Consider the following 20659-nt stretch of genomic DNA (forward strand, 5'->3'; position numbering starts at 1 on the left):
ACTAGGGTTTTCTAAGATTTTTTTCAACAGATTTACTAAAGGATTTTACAATTGATTCTTGAATCAAAAATTCCATCAGGTATTCATTACGGTCCCAGAAATTACTAAGTTATTTTTCCGAATATTTATTCCGTATATTACATCCATAAATAACATCTATAAATCTATCAACTCTCTATTTCAGGTTCAAAAGCTACTCCAGGAACATCTCAATATAACTTTTAGAGATGTTTTTACAAATTACTTTACCAATCACTCCATATCCATATCTATTTTTTATCAGATTTCTAGAGTAACACATACAGAAAAAAAAACTTAATAACTCGGAAAAAAAAGAAGAATTTCTGAAAATTTTTGACGAAATTCTGGACGATATACCTCACAGAAAAAAATAAGCGTTTCTTTTAGAATTTACTGCAAAAAATCTTGTTAGCTTTCCATCGTTTTTTACTTCAATTTTTACTGAAGGTATGTGTATCAAATATCTTAGAAAATGTTTTGCATGCATTCCGAAGTTTAATCATAGAATCGTCAAAGAAATGAAGTAGAAACCACTTTTTTTCTTACTTCCAGAAATTCCAAAATAAAAAACTTGTTTGGGGGGGCTATTTTTTATTATTAGGGTAGAATTGTAGAAAGTAAACGCAAAAATATTGCCGGTATTTTTAAGAACATTACCAAACATATCTCATGGTAAAACTCGCGATGTAGGATTTTACTGAATTTAAATATTGGAGGGAAATTTGAATTACTTTGAAAAGCTGTTGGGGAATTCCTAATATACCTTAGCTTGATAGACTTGATGGACTCAATTGTGCATTTTTTTTTAAATTCTAGAATTTACCTTTTATCTTTATATTCGTCGAAGTGTTGCTTTTTGGATTATGAAAAGATTCTTAAACGAAGTTTCTCAAGAGAGCGTCATGCGAGAAAAAGCGAAATATTGAAACAGGAATCAAAGAAACAATAGATAGACTACGGAATCACGTATAATAATTGATTATTGAAAATCCTCTCTCTATTATTACAGAATACATTAAACCTCTCTAACAAATTGAAAAAAAAAAACAAATTTCCCAAGAAGTTCCATTTGAATCTGATTTAGAAATTATCCTTGAAATCTAGCAAAATTTGGAAAGCAAAAGTATTGCTGGGATTTTTCAACAAAAAGCATCTGAAAATTCGAAGGCAAGAGACATTTTGAAAAACACTTTTCATAGATAATTCTTGTATAATCCGAGGATTTGAAGCAGAATGAGCATGAGCATTGATGACCGTACAAATCGTAGTTTCTACTCCGCGATTGACCAGAATAATCAGAATTGCACTAGGAGCACTAAGCTCTTACGGTGAATTTCACCGTAATCTCAACAGCTGAACAGTTCGGTGAAATAAAACACCGTAATTTCGTAGGAATTTTACGGATTCCGGTGATTTTTTACCGAATACTGTGAAAATTTACCGTACTCCGTCAATTTATTTTACCGAACCGTTCAGCTGTTGAAATTTCACAGGAATCCGTAAAAATATTTAAGTGTGAACCAACAGACGGAGCTTGGGAGTAACGTACCGTTTTCAGAGTACAGTTTCGACAATTCCAAACATTATAAAGTCAATAACGGCACCGGCCACGTCCTTACGGTCATCGGGGAAGAAAAGGAATGTTAGTGTGACATTCATTGTTACTTAGGACCGAGTATGCCTCTGCATCTTCATGACGGGAAGGAGTTTTTGTTAGTGGGAAGGAGTGAGAAGTTACACAATATGAATTCACCTTGGTATGTGATGTGATTAATGTAGCTTCAATTTAAACTCATCTATGCCGGTAAATGAAGACTGAACATAAGATATGTCGACACCTCTGGTGACGAACCATTCATACATTTTGCAAATACAAAAGAGGACATGTTTGGGAGGAATATTAGTATGTTATCCATTATTACTAAAGATCGAGAATACCTAAGCATCTCCATCACATATTCCAGAATCATTTTGTGAACAGAAAGTAGACATAGAGGGAATAGTTGTCCTCAAGAAGGAATTCACGTTGAATATAAGAACAAATTGTACAATATTCTTGGACTAATTTCTAAAAGAATTGTAGCAAAAGCTCTGAAGCTACCTCTCGGTATACCTTGAGGAATTTGATTAAAACTCTGACTAAAACTCTTCCAGAAATATCAAAAAGTGACTTCAATCATTTTGCTATATGTAGGAAATTAATCAAATATTTTTTGGAATTTCTCAACAATTTAAAACATAACAGTCTTCTTAAATGAACATCGAACACGTTGGTTCAGATGGTTTCGTATTTTCCTTGTACTTTATTCTCGTGTTCAAGCCAAAACCCTAGAACCTGAACCTACTTAAACCCAAACATGTGTAAGGTTGCATCCGAGGTTGAGAACGATAGCATAAAACAGACAGACAGAAAACAGTTGAAATACACGTTTATCAATTTCTACTTATCGTGCCTTGTTGTATGATATAGTCAAATGTTACCTTAAATATGCTAAATGTTACCTTAAATAATGATCTCAATTGATCTGTCTAAGTAAAACATTTATTCAAGCCTCAAGTTTCTTGCGATTTCCACCAAAATATGCAATATATGACCGTAGAAATTTATCCACGAGATTTTCAATCGTTCTCGGTCTGTCTGCTGTGTGCCATTATTTGCACCAAAGTTTGAACCGAGGTTTCAACCGAAGTACACATTGGCCTGGGACACAGTTATATGAAAAATTTAGACTCTCGCTCCAGTTCACATTTTGGATTGCATTTAGGTCACATAAAAACTGTGCAAAATTTCAGCTCGATCAGTGAAACTATATTTGCGCGCCAGCTGTTTAAAATTTATATGGGATTTACTATGGGAAAACATTCTTTTGCAAAGAAACATTGCCAGAGTTCGCTCATTGCCCTCTATAAAAATACTGAACACAGACCTCGATAGGTATTTCTACGATGAACATAAAATTACCCTAAAAAAATCTAATGGTTTTCCTAAGGATTGCTTCAAACAGGAATTAGTCCACAGATGTATCAGAGATATTTCAGGACTTTATCTTATGCTTCCTTCAGGGTTTACTATCATTTATCCATGAATGCCTCTTAGAACACCAAAACTTCCTCTGCAGAATTCGTAGGATTTTTTTAGAACTACTGCTATTATCTCTTGGGAAGTTAAAAGAAATGCTCCTGAGGAATTTATTCTCACTATTTTAGAAAAGTTTCTTAAAATATCCGTGAAGACATCTGATACGACAAATATTTGTAGGAATATTGGCAATCTGAAAAAATCTTATCCTTCCTCAAATCTATGAAAAAAAATGATAAATTATTTGTATGAGTTAGAATTTCATAAAGAATCTCTAGAGAAATGCCTCAGAAAAGAACTCGGTGAAAGATTTTTTTCATAGAAATAACGGATTTTTTTTTGGCAGAGCCCAAGCAAAATTACCAAGAGTAATGTTTTGAGAAATGTTTTTTTTTGTATTTTTAGGTGAAATTAAGAAAAAAATCATTGGAATAGTTTACGGAGGAATCTCTTAATAAATTTTTGTATCGAACTAACTTATAAACTCCTGCCTTATGTTTTTTAAGCAATCTATTCTATAAAATACTTTGAGTTTTTGGAAATATTTCTTGAAGACTACATATTACCTTAAGGGAAAATGAAAACTAAATCTTGGAAAAATCTCTACAAGAATCCGTAGACCATTTCCGGGAGGAACTCCTGTCTGATTCCTAGGAAGAATAAATGGGAGACGCTTGAAAATGTTTTAGAGTCATTCGACTATAAAAAATGCAAACTTCAGGCATCATCCATTCCAGATTTTTTAAGCCGTAATGGACCCATTACTCAGACAACAAATTGAACCAAGATGCTTTTCGAACTCCACTTTACCAATTGTGAAAGAAGAAGAACGTGGATGACCTTCAAAGTTTAACGTTTCATGCAAAAAGAGTAAAGAGGTTTGCATGAAATTCGTAAATATGTGCTTGAAGCCACTCACCCCCCTCTTATGGAAATCCTGACTAGGCCCATGTAACAATGGGTGATATGAATAAAAAACTTTGAACTTTACTACATGTAGCATCTACTCAAAAACAAAATCCACAAAGTTTACTACACTTTTGGTATGAATAAAAAACTTTTCGAACATGTAGTACTTACTACTTTCGAACATGAGCAATGACTGAAGCTGCACGTTAAGAAATTTCTATTCAGAGTGCTGAGTGATTCTACACGTAAAGAACAATATATTCAGAGTGACGCTTAACATTAATACAAACATGCATATGAAGAAAATGCATGGAATCTAATCGATTACGCGACAATTTGCACAAATCATGAAGGTGCTGTTATTTGACAAGATTTGTAGTGTAATTTTGCGATTAGTCTGGTATTCTCTTTATGTCTATGGGATCGTTCAAATATTACGTAACGCAACAGGGGGAGGGAGGGGGTCTAACATAGTGTTACGGTCCATACGAAAATTTAAAATTTTCCATACAAAAGCTGTTACGTGGGGGAGGGAGGGGGTCTAAAATTGCCAAATTTTGCGTTACGTAATATTTGAATGAACCCTATGATTTCATGATGATGGTACATAAAAGAATTTTCTGGGTGGTTTTCGGTCTTCGACAACGCCAGTGATTGATGATTTTTTTTATATTAGCTTAACATCTATGAAGAGATCTTGAGATTACAGCTATCAAATTAGGAATTACATATTTTCTAGCACCAGTACTGAGATTCTGGTGAAATTGCGGTAGAATTTTGATGCTCCCCGTGTAGTTTCTTAACAGCATGTTGAATTCCGGAAGTTCTAAGTGTTTCTGTGATATTCTCGTTATTTTGATAGGGTTTCTGATCCTTGGAATTTCTAGAACTTTTTTAGAGATTTTTATGAGAATTGTAGTGATTCCATTGGTAGTCGTTAGGATCTCCCCTAAAATACCAGGGTTCCCTCTGAAATTATTAAAATTCTTATCGATTTCACAAAAAAATCCCATTGAAATCTATAAAATATTCACCGACATTCAAAACGTTTATATTAAAGCTTTGCTTTGAAATTCCAACGGAACTGGAGATCAACGGAATCTTAAAGGTTTTTACAATAATTAGATTGATTTTCAGAATTACAAATATTCACACAATAATTCGCAGGAATCTCAAAGATACCCACAGAATTCCAAGAGATTAATATTCGGAATCCCATTCCCACCCCAATTCTAGGATTTTTACCGCAATATTCCTTGAATGGTATTTCAACTTCCAGAATTACCATAAAAAATCCGACATCCCTATCGGAATCCCAAAGTTCCTACAGGAATTCCGGAATTCCAAAGGAAATCTGAGATGTCAGAATTTACACGTAAAATTCAGATTTACATTATAAATATCTGAATTCCTACCGACATCCTAAAATTCCTAGAAAATAACATAATTATCGTAATGCCAGAATTCACACGGATATTACAAATTGCTACTGCCGGTAATCTTAGCGGAATCTCAGCATTGGCGGGGCGAATGTTTTCGTAACCTCAGAATTCCTAAGCAAAACTCAAAATACCTTCCGAAATATCAAAACTCATATCGTTTCCCCATGATTTTTACTTAAAAGTAAATTATTCCATTCAATTTCGCAATTTCAAAGCATGTGCAGCAACCTCTGAAGCTAACTACCAGTAGCTTTGTAGTAAATGCTACCTTTATTCATAGCAATGCGTTGTTTGTAGTATGTTCGAAAGGTGTAGAAAGGAAAATGACACAAACATGTTCCACTCGTGTTCCACATATAGCGTTTACTACCTAGAATGTAGTAAACTCAACTTTACTACATTTTATTCATACGGCCCAATGTGTGACGCAGACGCATGAATCTCGAGTTGTATCAAGTGTATAAAGATGCGAATATTGTTCTTCTTCTTGGCATTAACGTCCCCACTGGGACAAATCCGGCTTCTCAGCTTAGTGTTCTTATGAGCACTTCCACAGTTATTAACTGAGAGCTTTCTTTGCCAAAGTTGCCATTTTCGCATTCGTATATCGTGTGGCAGGTACGATGATACTCTATGCCCAGGGAAGTCAAGGAAATTTCCATTGCGAAAAGATCCTGGACCGACCGGGAATCGAACCCAGACACCTTCAGCATGGCTTTGCTTTGTAGCCGCGGACTCTCGGCTAAGGAAGGCCCCCGAATTTTATAGAGCGTGTGAAATACGGCAGACTTCAGTGGGCTGGTCATTTAGTTAGAACGTCAGGAGAAATAATTGCGAAAATAATGTCCAGCAGGAAACAAGGTAGAGTTCGGCGACTTCGTGGAAGACCACGAATACGCTGTACGCAGTGCAAGAGGACCTGGCGCCGCCCCTGAACGGTGCTCCCCTGACCGTTATTATCAGAAAAAATCTCCATCAAATCTGTGCTCAGACGTCACTTTCTATAGCCTAAGCTGCATGTCTGGGAAAAATAAAAAAAAAAAAATAATCGTAGGGCCCGTTTTGAAGTTACGCCCTTTTGATTGTATAAGTCCACAAATTCAAAGGAAATCTGAGATCTTTGAACGGGTTTTCATTGGCCGTGATTATCAGAAGAAATATACCATCAAAACTAGGTTCGAAGTTGATTTGTTTATTTATTTGTGTCCTGTGGGCGAAGTTTTGAATGAGAAGGTAGACGAAATAGGAAGTCACGCCCTTTTTGACTAGTAACCATTAAAAATACTATTATTAAATAGATTATTAAGGCATTCTCATACCATTGAGCATGGTCAAATGTTTTCAATGACACATAACAATTACATGGCACCAAAATCTTTCACAATTTAATATTTTTTCAAAGGCTCAAGCATTGTCAGGCATTACAGAGCCATTTTTGTATTATTCTTATTATTATCATTATTCATAAAATATAGTTGAGCGGTTCCATTTGAATTCGAATGTCGGTTTACTTTTGTATTTTTTGATTTGGCTGAAATTTGGCATATGCTTTCTTTAAACCCAAAAATGCCTATTTGCATCATCGGTTCGCCATTTTTACCCTAGCGTTACTTTTGAGAAGGGCCTAAGAAAAAAAGCCTTAACAATTTTCAAAAAATTATAACTTAGAAACGGTTTGTCCGATCAGTTTGGTGTCTTCCGCAATGTTTTAGGTTATTGTTGGGACTATCTGGAAAAAAATACACACTGTAAAAAAATGTTGTAATTCTTTATATATCAAAAATAAAGCTTAAAAATCAATTTTCTCAAAAATCGTATTTTTGATTTTTTTAATTTTTTTATATGTTAAAGTAGACAAAAAATGAAGTCTTTTGCACAGTGGGTCAAGATGGAGAAATCATGGACAAAAAAGTTATTATTTTTTTTAAAAAAGGTGAATTTGTTGAAAATGGTCATAATAAACTTTTCAAATGTTTCGGTAGCAATTAGCAAAATTTTCTCATATACCTTTTTTGTTGAAAATTTTGCGTACTTTCATAAAATCGGGTCGAAAAGCATTCAAAAAGTTTATTTAGACCATATTAAAAATCAACCTTTTTTTAAAAAAATCATAACTTTTTTGTCCAGGATTTCTCCATCTTGACCCACTGTGCAAAAGACTTCATTTTTGTCTACTTTAACATATAAAAAAACAAAAAAAAATTAAAAATACGATTTTTAGGAAAATTGATTTTTAAGCTTTATTTTCGATACATAAAAAATTGCAACATTTTTTTTACAGTGTATATTTTTTTCCAGATAGTCCCAACAATAACCTAAAACATTGCGGAAGACACCAAACTGATCGGACAAACCGTTTCTAAGTTATATTTTTTTGTAAATTATTAAGGATTTTTTTCTTAGGCCCTTCTCAAAAGTAAGGCTAGAGTCAAAATGGCGATCCGATGATGCAAAAAGGCATTTTTGGGCATAAAGAAAGCACGTGCAAAATTTCATCCAAATAATAAAATATAAAAATGAAATTTGGGAAAAAAGTCGTCATTTCCTGTGGAACCGCTCAGTTATATCCCAACTAGCCAGCCCCTCGGCTGTTTCGGCAAACTTTGTACTGCCCCAGAACAACTTCAGTTGTTGTGTAATGCACTTGCCAAATTATGTCACTGTAGACCACTGTCAATAACTTCGTGATCATTTGTAGCATACACTACTACATTAAGATTTTTCACAAATCTTCAATTTTACCTGTGGGTTTCCCGATCTTTTCGGTTACACAAATACGTAAGAGTTTCGGATATATACATTGATGAAAGAATTGTATACATCATTTAACCCATTCTTAGAGTTTGGAAAACCTCAATACTTGAAATACGCTTAAGATAAGTATGAAATATCCGTAATTATTTGATTTCATTGAATTTAAAATCATAATACTAGCAGGGCTTAATTTTACATGTATTCTTTAAAAACCAAAAACTCACTTCAGAAGATTCTATACCTTACCCGTAATCAACCTGAGTGACACACCCTGTACGCACTATTACGCTGGAGGCTATTCTCCCAAACATATAATTACCTTGAATGACATTTTCTTGTGACAATGGAATTTGCAGTAATGCCTTTTTAGGAACTCAAACTCGAGGTGATGGCCTTTTGGTTTATGGTATTCGGGTAAAGAAATGCAAAGTTTAGTTTCAACAAAATATATAAAATATGGTAAAAACAGAGCTGTTTATAGATTGTGCGTCGGAAAATTGTTAATTGTTCTGTGGTCCTTCTGGTTACCTGCTGATCTACCTATCATAATATGGTTAGAACCCTACGCAAATTGAACATTTCTATGTAAACTTTTATCTTTCTTCGATCGCAAACTGTGAAGTTAAGATTTATCAGCTGCTGTTAACCTTCACAAACGATGAAAAATCATACTTTGAGAGCTACACAAACTTTTCCAAGCTGACGAGGACAAACATTTTGATTACATGATGGAACTCGCACCGTAATGCCTTATTGCACTTGAGCCTTTGAAAAATCAGTTGATTGTGAAAGACTTTTGCGCCATTTGAGAACAATGCGTCATTGAAAACATTTGAAATACCTAACGGTTTAGAATACCTGATTATTCTGTTTAAAATTAGTATTTTTTTGTGGTTACACTTCCGAAAGGGCGTAACTCCATTTTTTTTATCTTCTCATTCAAAATTCCACCCAGAAGTTACAAATAACTATATAAACCAACTATGATTCACATTTTAATTTTATTTTTATTTTGATTATCACGGCCAATGAAAACCCATTTAAATATCTAAGGTTTCCTTTGAATTTGTAAACTTATAAAATAAAAAGGGCGTAACTTCGAAACGGGCGCCACGATTTTTTTAAATTTTGCCCAGACATGCAGCTTTGCTATTGAAAACGACTGGTAAGCACAGATTTGATGGAGCTTTTTTCCTAATAAAAACGGTCAATGGAGCACCGTGGGAGATGTATCGTCCAAGATCGACGAAGATGGAACTATACAATACGCCCGACAATGGCATCAAGGTATCAAGGTAGGTATCGGTACTGCAACAACGAACGTGATTAATCATCTAGAAAGGACATACAGCATTCATATCAACGTACCGTTCCCATCACGATCCGTAGTACTACGAGAATCCAGAGCAATTCGATCCCGAGTGGTTCAACGAAGCTTACCGGGCGCATATCAGTACGAACATTTATATACCATTTGAATTCAGACCTCGCAACTGTATCGGATCGCGTTTGGCTCTGATTGAGGTGAAGCGTATGTTTACCAGCATTTGAAGGATTTCGAAACAGTGACTACAGAGCCAATTCCAGTTCGTATTGCTCGCGATCCACTCGCCTTACACCCGGAGAAAGGCGTTAGGGCCGAGCTTAAATTGAAAAATTGATAGGTCAATTAACATCATCGCTGGTGTAGACGTAGTCCACTTACCTTATCAATCTATTTAAATAACGTATGTTAATAAATATTTTGCCTTCGAGACGTTGATATTATTTATAAGCTCTCAGTTATCGTACGGAAGTCGAGTGAACTAGTCAAATGTTGAAAGTGGACCTGTTCATGGCTGCGGCCGTCCTGGTCGCAGTTCTTCTGTTCTGTCGTTACGTTGCGAAGAAATACCAATATTTTCTAACAAAACCGGTGCCATGCGTCAAACCGACCTTCCTTTTGGGCAGCAGTGGGCCAACTATATTCCGCAAGGTCGACGTGGCAACCCATTTCAAGAAAATCTACGACGTCTTCCCGCAGGCACCGTAAGTGTACGCATTCGGACCCCTCAAACCATCAAACTAAACCGTATTTCCCAGTGTAATAGGCTTCTACGACTTCACGACGCCAATGTATCTGCTGCGTGATCCGGAGATGATCAAGAAGGTTAGCATCAAAGACTTTGACTACTTCACGGATCATGTTCCGATGATGCCTACCGACGCCGAAAAAGAACACAACCCAGACACCTTATTCGGAAATACGCTGTTATCGTTGCGTGGCCAGAAGTGGCGAGATATGCGATCGACGCTGAGTCCGGCCTTCACCGGAAGCAAAATGCGGCACATGTTCGAGCTGGTAGCCGAATGCGGAAGGTCGCTGGTGGAGCACTTTAAGGCGGAAGCTGCTGCCGGAAGGACGATGGAACACGAGATGAAGGAGACGTTTTCGAAGGTCGGAAGCGATCTGATCGCGACGCTGGCGTTCGGGATCAAGGTAGACTCCCTACGCGAACCGGAGAATGTATTCTACGCGAACGGCAAGAAAATGCTGAACTTGAAGTCCTTGGCTACATTCGTAAAGTTTCTTTTGATTACGTTTGTACCTCGACTGATGCGGTGGTTGAAGGTGGACGTTTTGAACGGCCAGTCTGCGGCTTACTTCAAACGAATAATCTTGGATAACATGGAACAACGAGAAGCACACAAGATTCTCCGGAATGACATGATTCAGATTCTTATGGAGGTTAGGAAGGGCACGTTGCAGCATCAGAAAGAAGAGAAGGATACCAAAGATGCAGGATTTGCCACGGTGGAAGAGTCACAAGTTGGGAAATCTTCGCACTCGAGAGTTTGGACGGAGAACGAGCTAGTTGCCCAGTGTTTGCTATTCTTTTTGGCAGGATTGGACACGATCTCCACTTGCATGACCTTCCTAACCTACGAGCTCACGGTTGATCCGGACATCCAGCAGCGTCTCTACGAAGAAATCACGGAAACGGACAAATCGCTGAACGGCAAGCCACTGAGCTACGACGTTTTACAACGGATGCAGTACATGGATATGATCGTGTCGGAAACATTACGGAAGTGGCCTCCAGGGGTCATCTCCAATCGGTACTGTAACAAGAACTATCTTTACGATGATGGACGTGGAACGCAGTTTGTCATCGAAAAAGGTCAGGTTATACTGATTCCTTCATACTGTATTCAACGAGATCCAAGGTACTTCCCAGATCCAGATCGTTTCGACCCCGAACGGTTCAACGAAGCTAATCGAGCCCAGATCAACACATGTGCTTACATTCCGTTTGGCGTCGGCCCTCGGAACTGCATCGGATCACGTTTGGCTCTGATGGAGGTGAAATGTATGGTTTACTACTTGCTGAAAGACTTTGAGCTGATCGCAACGGAAAAGACGCAAATTCCTGTAAGCATTGCTCGCGACTCGTTTGGATTGCACCCGGAGAAGGGCGTTTGGATTGAGTTCAAACCCAGAAGCTCTCAAGATTCTTAAGACGGTTATCATTTGCGCAGTGTGGTATGAAAATTTCATCACTATGGCAGACTGCACCTCTTATCTTATCATGGAGTATTGATTGGCTGCTCGTTATTTAAGTCAATTGTTTGTCTTCGACCCGTTATAGTTAATTCCAAGCTACAAGTTATCAAACAACCTCGAATCAGGATGGAAGTGGATCTCCTCTCGGCATTCGCCGTTGGCTGCATAGTTATTCTAATCTATCACTATGTTAGCCAAAAGTACCTCTACTTTCTGGCCAAACCAATACCTTCTCTGAAGCCAACCTTTCTCGTTGGAAACATCGGTGACATCATCTTCCGTACCAAGGATGCACTAACGCACATCAACGAGTTGTACTACGCTTTTCCCGAGTCCAAGTGAGTTGCACCCGATCACGATCTCGGTAATTTTAGATCCCAGTTCTAATCTCCCGAATCGCTTTCAGAGTCGTTGGATTCTACGAGCTGACCAAACCGGTGTTCATGCTCCGTGATCCAGAAGTGATCAAACAAATTACCGTCAAAGACTTTGATCATTTTATGGATCGGTCCCTTCCATCAGCTAACGATCGCGCCGATACCGACCAACCCGTAGAAGGCCTATTTGCCAACTCCCTGGTTGCGTTCCAGGGCCAAAAGTGGAAGGACATGCGATCGACGCTGAGTCCGGCCTTCACCGGGAGCAAGATACGGCACATGTTCGACCTGGTGGCCGACTGTAGTCGATCAATGGTGGAACACTTCCGCTCGGAAGCGAACGCCGGTCGCCGATTGGAGTGTGAGCTAAAGGATGTGTTTTCGAGATTTTGTAACGACGTGATCGCAACTGTGGCGTTCGGGATCCGGGTGGATTCGGTGCGCGATCCTGAAACCGAGTTCTACGTCAAGGGCAAGCAGTTGCTGGATTTTCAATCGCCGAAGATCATTTTGAAGTTTTTGCTGTTTCAAACCGTTCCGTGGTTGATGCGCAAACTGAAGGTGGACTTTGCGGACGCCGACCTGGCTGACTACTTCAAGGGCATCATTCAGGACAATATGAAACAGCGGGAAGTTCACGGAATTGTGCGGAACGATATGGTCCAGATGCTGATGGAGGTTCGGAAGGGTACTTTGAAGCATATCGGCGATGATCGGGAATCCAAGGATTCAGGGTTTGCATCTGTTGAGGAGTCCCATTTCGGGAAATCCACCCATTCGCGGGCTTGGACGGATAATGAGTTGATATCGCAATGTTTCGTGTTCTTCATAGCTGGACTTGATACCGTATCGTCCTGTTTGACCTTCCTGACGTACGAATTAACGCTAAATCCTGACATTCAGAAGCGTTTGTATGAGGAAGTCATGGATACGGAGCGACTCCTCTCAGAGAAACCTCTCAGCTACGAAGCTCTACAAAGTATGAAGTATCTGGATATGGTGGTGTCAGAAACGCTTCGCAAGTGGCCTCCGACCATAGACACGGATCGATATTCGACGCGAGACTACCTGCTAGACGACGGCGCCGGATTGAAAGTGCCAATTGAGAAAGGTCGTTCGATCTACATTCCTATAGTGGCCATCCAGAACGATCCGAAGTATTACCCAGATCCGGATCGATTCGACCCGGAACGGTTTAGCGACGAGAACCGCTCGAAGATTGTCCCGGGAACGTTTATTCCGTTCGGAGCCGGCCCCAGAAACTGTATTGGATCGCGTTTGGCACTGATGGAGGTCAAGGTGGCTGTATATTACTTGCTCAGGGAATTTAGTCTGGAGAGGACGGAGCGCACCGATGTGCCGATTAGGTTGACCAAAAAGGCTATTGATTTGCGGACGGAGAATGGAGCTTGGGTGGAATTGAAACCACGAAAAATATAGTTTGTAGATCTAATTTTGCTAACTTAAGATTGTTAACATACCGTAGAATATAGAAGTATCCATCTAAGAATATTACCTGAAAGAAAAAGGAAATAGGAAAATTTTAGTTTTAGTTGGTAAAATAAATAAATATTTTTGACATGATAGGTATACATTTTATTTGCTTAAAAATAAGAAGGAAGCAAGAAACTGGTAACAAAGCCAGCCCAATGCATGTGATTCAAAGTGATTCGCACAGTGTTTCAGGGTTCGATCGTTGACGTCGTAAATAACTTTCGTAGCTCTTCGCCCTATTATGTACCCTTAACTACTTTTATTTCCATCCTAAAGAACGTCTCAATCCAGCGACCTTCCCAGATACACTTATCATTTCAGATGCGCATTTTATTATAAAACCATGAAATTAGCTGAAAAAAAAACGGAATCTGGAAGACATAGACACAGTCTTGCATAGATAACACTGCAATTGAAAACAATTGTGAACCGAAATTTCATTTCTAATCTTTTCCACAGCTGAAAGACTGATATCGGTTTTTTCGCCCATAACCAAACGGATCCCGTCGAGCCTCAGTTAGTTCGACGCCGATAACTCAACGTTATACACGTCATGTTGGACCCTTTCCTGCTGGCAGCCTTCGCTGCCGTTATCTTCTTGGTATACCACCTCCTCAACCGCAAGTACCAATTCTTCGCCGAACGTGGAATACCGTACGTGAAACCGACGCTCCTCCTGGGAAATGGGGCCTCTGTGTTGCTCAAAAAAGAAGACCTACTGCAGAACATCCAGCGAACGTACGAGACATTCCCCAATGCCAAGTAAGAGTTGATAGACGTTCCCAATCCCATTAGATAATATCCATGTGACCTTCCTTTCCAGAATCATGGGCATATTCGACTTCGTCAAACCGATCATGATGATCCGCGATCCGGACGCGATCAAGCAAATCGGTGTCAAGGACTTTGATCACTTCGTCGATCACACGCCACTGTTCACGCCGGCCGATTGTGAAGACGTGGGAACGAACAGCCTGTTCGGAAACTCGCTGTTTGCCCTTCGGGGACAAAAGTGGCGCGATATGCGAGCAACTCTGAGTCCGGCCTTCACTGGAAGCAAGATGCGGCACATGTTCGAGTTGGTGCTGGATTGTGCCCGGTCTACGGCGGAGTACTTCCGCGAGGAGGCCAAATCCGGTCGAACGACCGAGTACGAAATGAAAAACGTTTTCTCCCGGTTCAGCACGGACGTGATCGGATCGGTGGCGTTTGGTATCAAGGTCGACTCGCTACGCGAGCAGGACAATGATTTCTTCGTTAAGGGGAAGGCGATGCTGAACTTCCAGAATTTGAAGAGCTTGATCAAGGTGATCATGCTCCGATCGGCACCGGGTTTGATGAATCGGCTCAATGTGGATATTACAAGTCCTCAGATGAACGCGTACTTCAAGGATATGATCATGGACAACATGAAGCAACGGGAGATTAACGGAATAGTTCGAAACGACATGATAAACATTTTGATGCAGGTCCAGAAGGGTGCTTTGCTGCATCAGAAGGACGAACAGGACACAAAGGATGCCGGCTTTGCCACTGTTGAGGAGTCCAGCGTTGGCAAAGCGCTCCATAATCGAGTTTGGTCCGAGAACGAACTCGTCGCTCAGTGTTTCCTGTTCTTCCTGGCTGGCTTCGACACGGTTTCTACGTGTTTGACCTTCGTGAGCTACGAGCTGCTGGCCAATCCTGATGTTCAACAAAAACTGTTTGAAGAGATTATGGCCGTCGAGGCCTCTCTGGACGGCAAACTGCTGTCCTATGAAGTTCTCCAGAAGATGCAATATCTGGATCAGATCATCTCGGAAACGTTACGCCTGTGGCCTCCGGCTCCGTTCGTGGACCGATACTGCGTCAAAGATTACCTCTTCGACGACGGCCAGGGGACTCGCATTCCGATTGAAAAGGGTCAAATCGTTTGGTTCCCGATCACGGCTCTCCACCACGATGCCAAGTACTTCCCCGAGCCGAACCGCTTTGATCCGGAGCGATTCAGCGAACAGAACCGTCCCAAGATCAATCCGGGTGCGTATCTACCGTTCGGAGTCGGCCCGCGGAACTGTATCGGGTCGCGGTTTGCGCTGATGGAGGTCAAGGCGATCGTGTACCACCTGGTGAAGAACTTTACGCTGGAGCGGAGTGGGAAGTCTCGGGTTCCGTTGAAGCTGGAGAAGAGCTACATTGCGATGATCGTGGAGGGTGGCATGTGGTTGGAGTTCAGACCTCGGGCGTGATGGGAAGGGGGTTCAATAGTAATAAAGAGTAATGAAATATGTCATTTTTTGAGTATTGAGAACTCTCCGAAATACGCCCTCCAAGGACACTAGGCCTTAGGTACAGATTCCTTAACATTTATGCAAGTAACTTATTTTAGTTATTATTGTATTGGTCTGTACAGTTGTTCTAGAATCACCAAGGACTTCATCGTATGAAACTTTAAGGTATACGAATGCTATAAGTAGGCTTTTATGCTTCTTTATCTTTCCTCCATACAAGAAACGGATTATTTTATTGGGCTACAAATATTCTAGGTCCAAGAACTCCATTGAATATAGGTCTTATGATCTACAAGCGTTAGTTGTGTTCAAGTAGATTTTTTGCTATCCATGCAAGTCAATAATAGATTTTTATATTGTTTTGTGCGGATGCTCTGTAACCTTCAAAAACCTCATCGAATTTAGGAATTGATATCTACAAGCGTAATCAGTGGTCTATTGATGGTTTTTTTAAATACAATATGGCATTGCAAAGGTCTGCAAATGGTCATGGCATTCTGCGACGGTCAACGAAGGTTTGCAAAGGTCCACAAAAGTTCGTAATGGTTCATAAAAACCGCGAAAGTCTGCATTGTGCCATGAAGGTCCGTTGAAGTTTCCAACGGTTTGTAATTGTTTGGGAAGTTCTGTGTCATTTTGAGAAGGTTCGAGGAGGCTCAAGAAGCTTAGAGAAAACAGTATTAAAAAATCCGTGAAACATCTGCTAAGATCATTTAAAGAGATCTTTTTAGAGACTTCTGCGGGAGTAGACAGTGAGACCTCTTTGGAGACCTTCTTGGAGACATCTATGAAAATCTCCATGGAGACCTCTTTGAAGTTCTGGAGAGATTAATTTTTAATAGTAGAGTACGAAAATGCTTTGAAAGCCTAGGCTGTAGTGGATTGACATTTCGAGGAACTTACGTCGAAAGTGCTTAACCTCTAAATACACTACCTACTGCTCCTATATCTTTATTAACTTCCGAACTACTTCAAAACGGTCTACTTGCGCTCCGTCGTCTCAAGCCGATGGTATGCTAAGTACAACTTGGAATAGTCCCTGGCAGTGAAGCTATCCTACTCCGATGAAGAGTTCCCCGGCGATGGAAGACTTTCAGAATCGATGCTGTCCGGGCAAATGCCTAGGTCGGTCTTGCAATTGTCCTACTCCTATAACGACCTCTAGTTTTCACGCCGTCTCCTTTACAGCGTTGACATAATCCTGTGTTACCTATCTGCTTATCGCATTCCACGTGGTTTGAGGCAGGCAAATTTCCAGCACGATGTTGTTCAGGCTCATTACTCCGAAGGAATCTGAACTTCTATTACGCTCTTGTCGTTTTCTTGCTCTGTGCTCTTGCACTTTGCGCAGTCTGCCAGTTGTTTGCCCTTGCATGTTGAGCAGACTGCCTTTTCATCTTCCTCCGCTTCTCTGTCTCATTCCGACGTTCACCCGATTGGAGAGACGTCCGCACTGATGGTGCCCCGACTACCGGCGGCTATCGCAGGGTAGATCTTCGTCAGTCTGATTCGAGTTCCGAAGTCGGTCAAACGATTAGAAGTTCACTTCACCATGCTCCCTGTCCTACCTTTCTCAGAGGCATCCCATTCTTGCTGCCACTTGACCAGCGAGCCAATCCTCGCCAATTTCCTCACCTGTCTAATGCCTCTCCGCTGATAACACTCGATGTCTTCTCACAGGGTGATGCAAATCGGAATCACACATACTGCCTCCGACGATTGTTCTGCACGCGCTTGCTACTCTCATTGCCATGAGCCGGAACGTGCTGTTGAGCTCGTCCCGATTGCACTTGGTTTGTAGTCAACACTTGTCAACTGGTAGCCGAATCGTCGCTGACAATGTTCCGTCGTACGACTTCCTCAGACGGATTGCCATGGCCTCTTCTTCAAGGCTACATTTTTCTTTGTCTGCCGCGCAGCTACACACACTGGATCAGTGTACCAAAGGATGCATGAGGACACGCTAGCCAATAACCTTCTCTTGCTACTGCTTATTTCCGAAACTTTCGGCATGATCCTGGAAAGTGTCGCAATCACATTTGCTGCCTTCTCGCAGGCATAATCAACATGGCTATTAAAGTTGAACCGATCATCGATCATTACTCCGAGTTGTTTCAGTTCACGTTTTGAGGCTATGATGTGTTCCCCTACTGTGATTTCAGCCTTCTGAACCATTTTACAGTTGCTGATGAGCACCAATTCAGTTTTCTGGTGAGCTATGGTCAACTTCTTCTCACGCATCCAGTTTTCAACAATGTCCACTGCCTCTGTGGCAAGCATATCCACTCTTTCCAGTGATTCGCCAACAACCACCAGCGTAATGTCGTTTGCAAATCCTAGGATTTCGACGCCTCTTGGTAGCACTCCGTCATACATTGCTTTCCATAACGTCGGACCAAAAATGTCTTGTGGCACGCCTGTATTGACCACAATATTCTACTGTACTCCACTAGTATTGTAGCTCAGTGTTCGATTGTCAAAATAACTTCCAAGAATCCTTCACAGATAGTCAGGAACCTTCATCTTATTCAGCGCGGCAGCAATGGCTTCCCAGCTTGCGCTGTTAAATACATTCTTCACATTGACTTCACAAAAGCAGTTGCCTCGTCATTTTATCGTCCTTGCTTTGTCGGCTGTGTTTACAACCCTTTTGATTGCATCTATCGTTGACTTTCTTCTCCGAAATCCAAACTGCATCGCCGACAGTCCGTTTTCGCTTCTGGAAATGCCCTCAGCCTAATGAGGATTTTCCTCTTCAGTAGCTTACCGAGTGTATCTAGCAAGCATATCGGTCGGAACGACCCTGGTTCACCGGAGGGCTTACCCGGTTTAGGTAGCAGTACTAGTATTTGCCTTTTCCAGTGGCACGGAAAATGCCCTTCTTCTAAGCAGATCTGCAATGTTGTTCTGAACATATCTAGGTTGGCTTCTAAAGCTGCTCTCAACGCCACGTTGGGGATACCATCTGAGCCGGACGCCTTTTCCGCTTTAATTTTTCATTCATTGGTAATGTTTACCATATCCTCGTTTGCATGGCCGCACGGAGTCGCAGGCCATATTGTGTTGTGGGAACAATCCGTCGACGATAATTTTCATCTTCTCTGGGCATGTTTCAGCAGGTACTGCTGGTCCTTTGATTTTGACCATCGCAATTATGTAGGCGTCTCTCATGGGTTTACATCAGCATCACGGCACAGCTCCTTGAAGCAAGTCTTCTTGCCCAGCTTGATTTCTTGCTTCAAAGTGGCATTTGCTGTTCGAAGCTCTACTTTCCATTCTTGTCTCTAGATTTCGGTTTTAGACCTTCGCATTCGCCTCCTGGCTCTGAACCAAACATCATACCGAACATCCGACCTTGATTTTGCCGGTTGTCAGCGCTTTGCTGCCTGCGTCTACTGGAAGCTTTATTGACGCTGTCTGCATTCCGCACGGTCCTCTTCTCAAGCGTATTGTCATGTCCACACCATCCAGATCACATTGTTCTCTCACCGTGATCCCCATCTCGTCTTCGGTGGTGATTTCGTCCAAATCTTTGCATTGAAATATCATGGCTGTCACCTTCTCCTTCTTGCCCGTTATTTTCTACGTAAGCTCTTTATATGCTGAGCTTCTGTTCAACGAGTCCTTTTTCAACTCGATGATCATGTTCACTGCTTGGGTGCGTCTGATTTTTTGCACGTCAACACCAAACTCCTTGAGTTGCGGGTCTGATCCCATGGCCCGCAAGACTTTGGCGTATGTACCATCGCTTACTTTTACAACGACCGCTTCACCTTTTACTTGCTTCCTAATGGGCTTTTGCTTTCTCGTGCTATCCATCTTTCTCCTGTCTTTCCTGCTTTGTACCATCCGCCAAGGGATGTCACTATTTTCCCCGCTGGTTGCTTCGTCCGACGGTCTTACATTTGCGCGCTTTTGTTCATGGGATGCTGCCAATCTTTCGTCGCCTGGTGACGATCGAGTTCTTTTGGGAGTGAAACCTGGTGTGGTTGTAAATCCCACTGACTTCCCTTTTTCCTTGTTCCCTTTTCCGCTGGATGTTCCGGATGTTTCTTGCTGCAGTACCGTCGCCGCCAGAGCACTTTTGGCCGCCACTGATTCGATTTCAGCAGCTTCTGCTCTATGAACCTCCTTTTTCCACTCCTTGGTGGCTAATCCAAGAGTACCTTGGATTCTTGTCACTAGGTCCTTAATGTACGTATGTATCTTATCGATGTATTCGCGGAGCTTATCCACCAAAGTTTTCGCCGCTTCCATCTTCGATTGCTTCGGAGGTAAATACCGTACTTCTCTCTCTGATCTTGTGTGCGTTGCTGCTTATCGCGTATCTCCTGTGAACGATTTTGCTGCTCATTCAGCTCTTGTTCGCGCTTCTGTTGCTTCAGCTGCTGCTATTGTATCCTTTCGATTCGCTCTGTCGCTTGGCAAACCACTCTTTGCGAACGGATTCGCTGCATCTTCTCCGTCGGTGTTGTTTGAATTATCTCATTCCATGCTTTCATGGTCCCCCCTCTAAGCTGCTATCTCCGCTCGTCGTAAGTAGTCGTCTTTGTGATCTCATGGTTGTCTTTGCGAGCAAGGAGGACATGCAGGGGTGGACACGGTCCTTCATGGGGTATTATGTTCAGAGCCAAATCGACACTAGTCAAGAATTTTCAACTGAGCCTACTTCCACCGCCTGAGGTGGCGAGTTTTGAACATACTAGGAGGCCTGCCAGGGTTTTAACGGGACGGGGGCAACCGTACCAGTAGCCCATCTGTTGTTTCAG

The 20659-nt window shown here is 41.1% G+C and overlaps 3 protein-coding genes across 3 annotated transcripts in view; all 3 read left to right on the forward strand.

Moving 5' to 3' along the window:
• Positions 1–15892, forward strand: part of LOC5564753 (probable cytochrome P450 9f2) — a 43594-nt gene extending 27702 nt beyond the window's left edge. The window contains exons 2-3 of the mRNA XM_021850270.1: positions 14080–14382; positions 14444–15892. Coding sequence (XP_021705962.1) covers positions 14174–14382; positions 14444–15848 — 1614 coding nt within the window. The 5' untranslated portion in view covers positions 14080–14173 and the 3' untranslated portion in view covers positions 15849–15892. The remainder of the gene's footprint in view (positions 1–14079; positions 14383–14443) is intronic.
• Positions 9842–11749, forward strand: LOC5564759 (probable cytochrome P450 9f2). The gene is made up of 2 exons (XM_001649056.2): positions 9842–10233; positions 10288–11749. The coding sequence occupies exons 1-2, from the start codon at positions 10019–10021 to the stop codon at positions 11702–11704; spliced, it is 1632 nt and encodes a 543-aa protein (XP_001649106.2). The 5' UTR covers positions 9842–10018; the 3' UTR covers positions 11705–11749.
• Positions 11851–13712, forward strand: LOC5579933 (probable cytochrome P450 9f2). Its single transcript, XM_001652172.3, has 2 exons — positions 11851–12087; positions 12156–13712. Exons 1-2 carry the CDS (start codon positions 11876–11878, stop codon positions 13564–13566), a joined length of 1623 nt encoding a protein of 540 aa, XP_001652222.1. The 5' UTR covers positions 11851–11875; the 3' UTR covers positions 13567–13712.
• Positions 15893–20659: the final 4767 nt, after the last annotated feature.

This window comes from Aedes aegypti, chromosome 3, assembly GCF_002204515.2.
Source record: "Aedes aegypti strain LVP_AGWG chromosome 3, AaegL5.0 Primary Assembly, whole genome shotgun sequence".
In the NCBI taxonomy this organism is placed as follows: Eukaryota; Metazoa; Arthropoda; class Insecta; order Diptera; family Culicidae; genus Aedes; species Aedes aegypti.

Coding starts and splice junctions, on each gene's coding strand:
- LOC5564759 (XM_001649056.2), top strand. CDS start 10,019: ATGTTGAAAGTGGACCTGTTCATGGCTGCGGCCGTCCTGGTCGCAGTT. Junction 10,234..10,287: donor GACGTCTTCCCGCAGGCACC/GTAAGTGTACGC, acceptor CGTATTTCCCAG/TGTAATAGGCTTCTACGACT.
- LOC5579933 (XM_001652172.3), top strand. CDS start 11,876: ATGGAAGTGGATCTCCTCTCGGCATTCGCCGTTGGCTGCATAGTTATT. Junction 12,088..12,155: donor TACGCTTTTCCCGAGTCCAA/GTGAGTTGCACC, acceptor AATCGCTTTCAG/AGTCGTTGGATTCTACGAGC.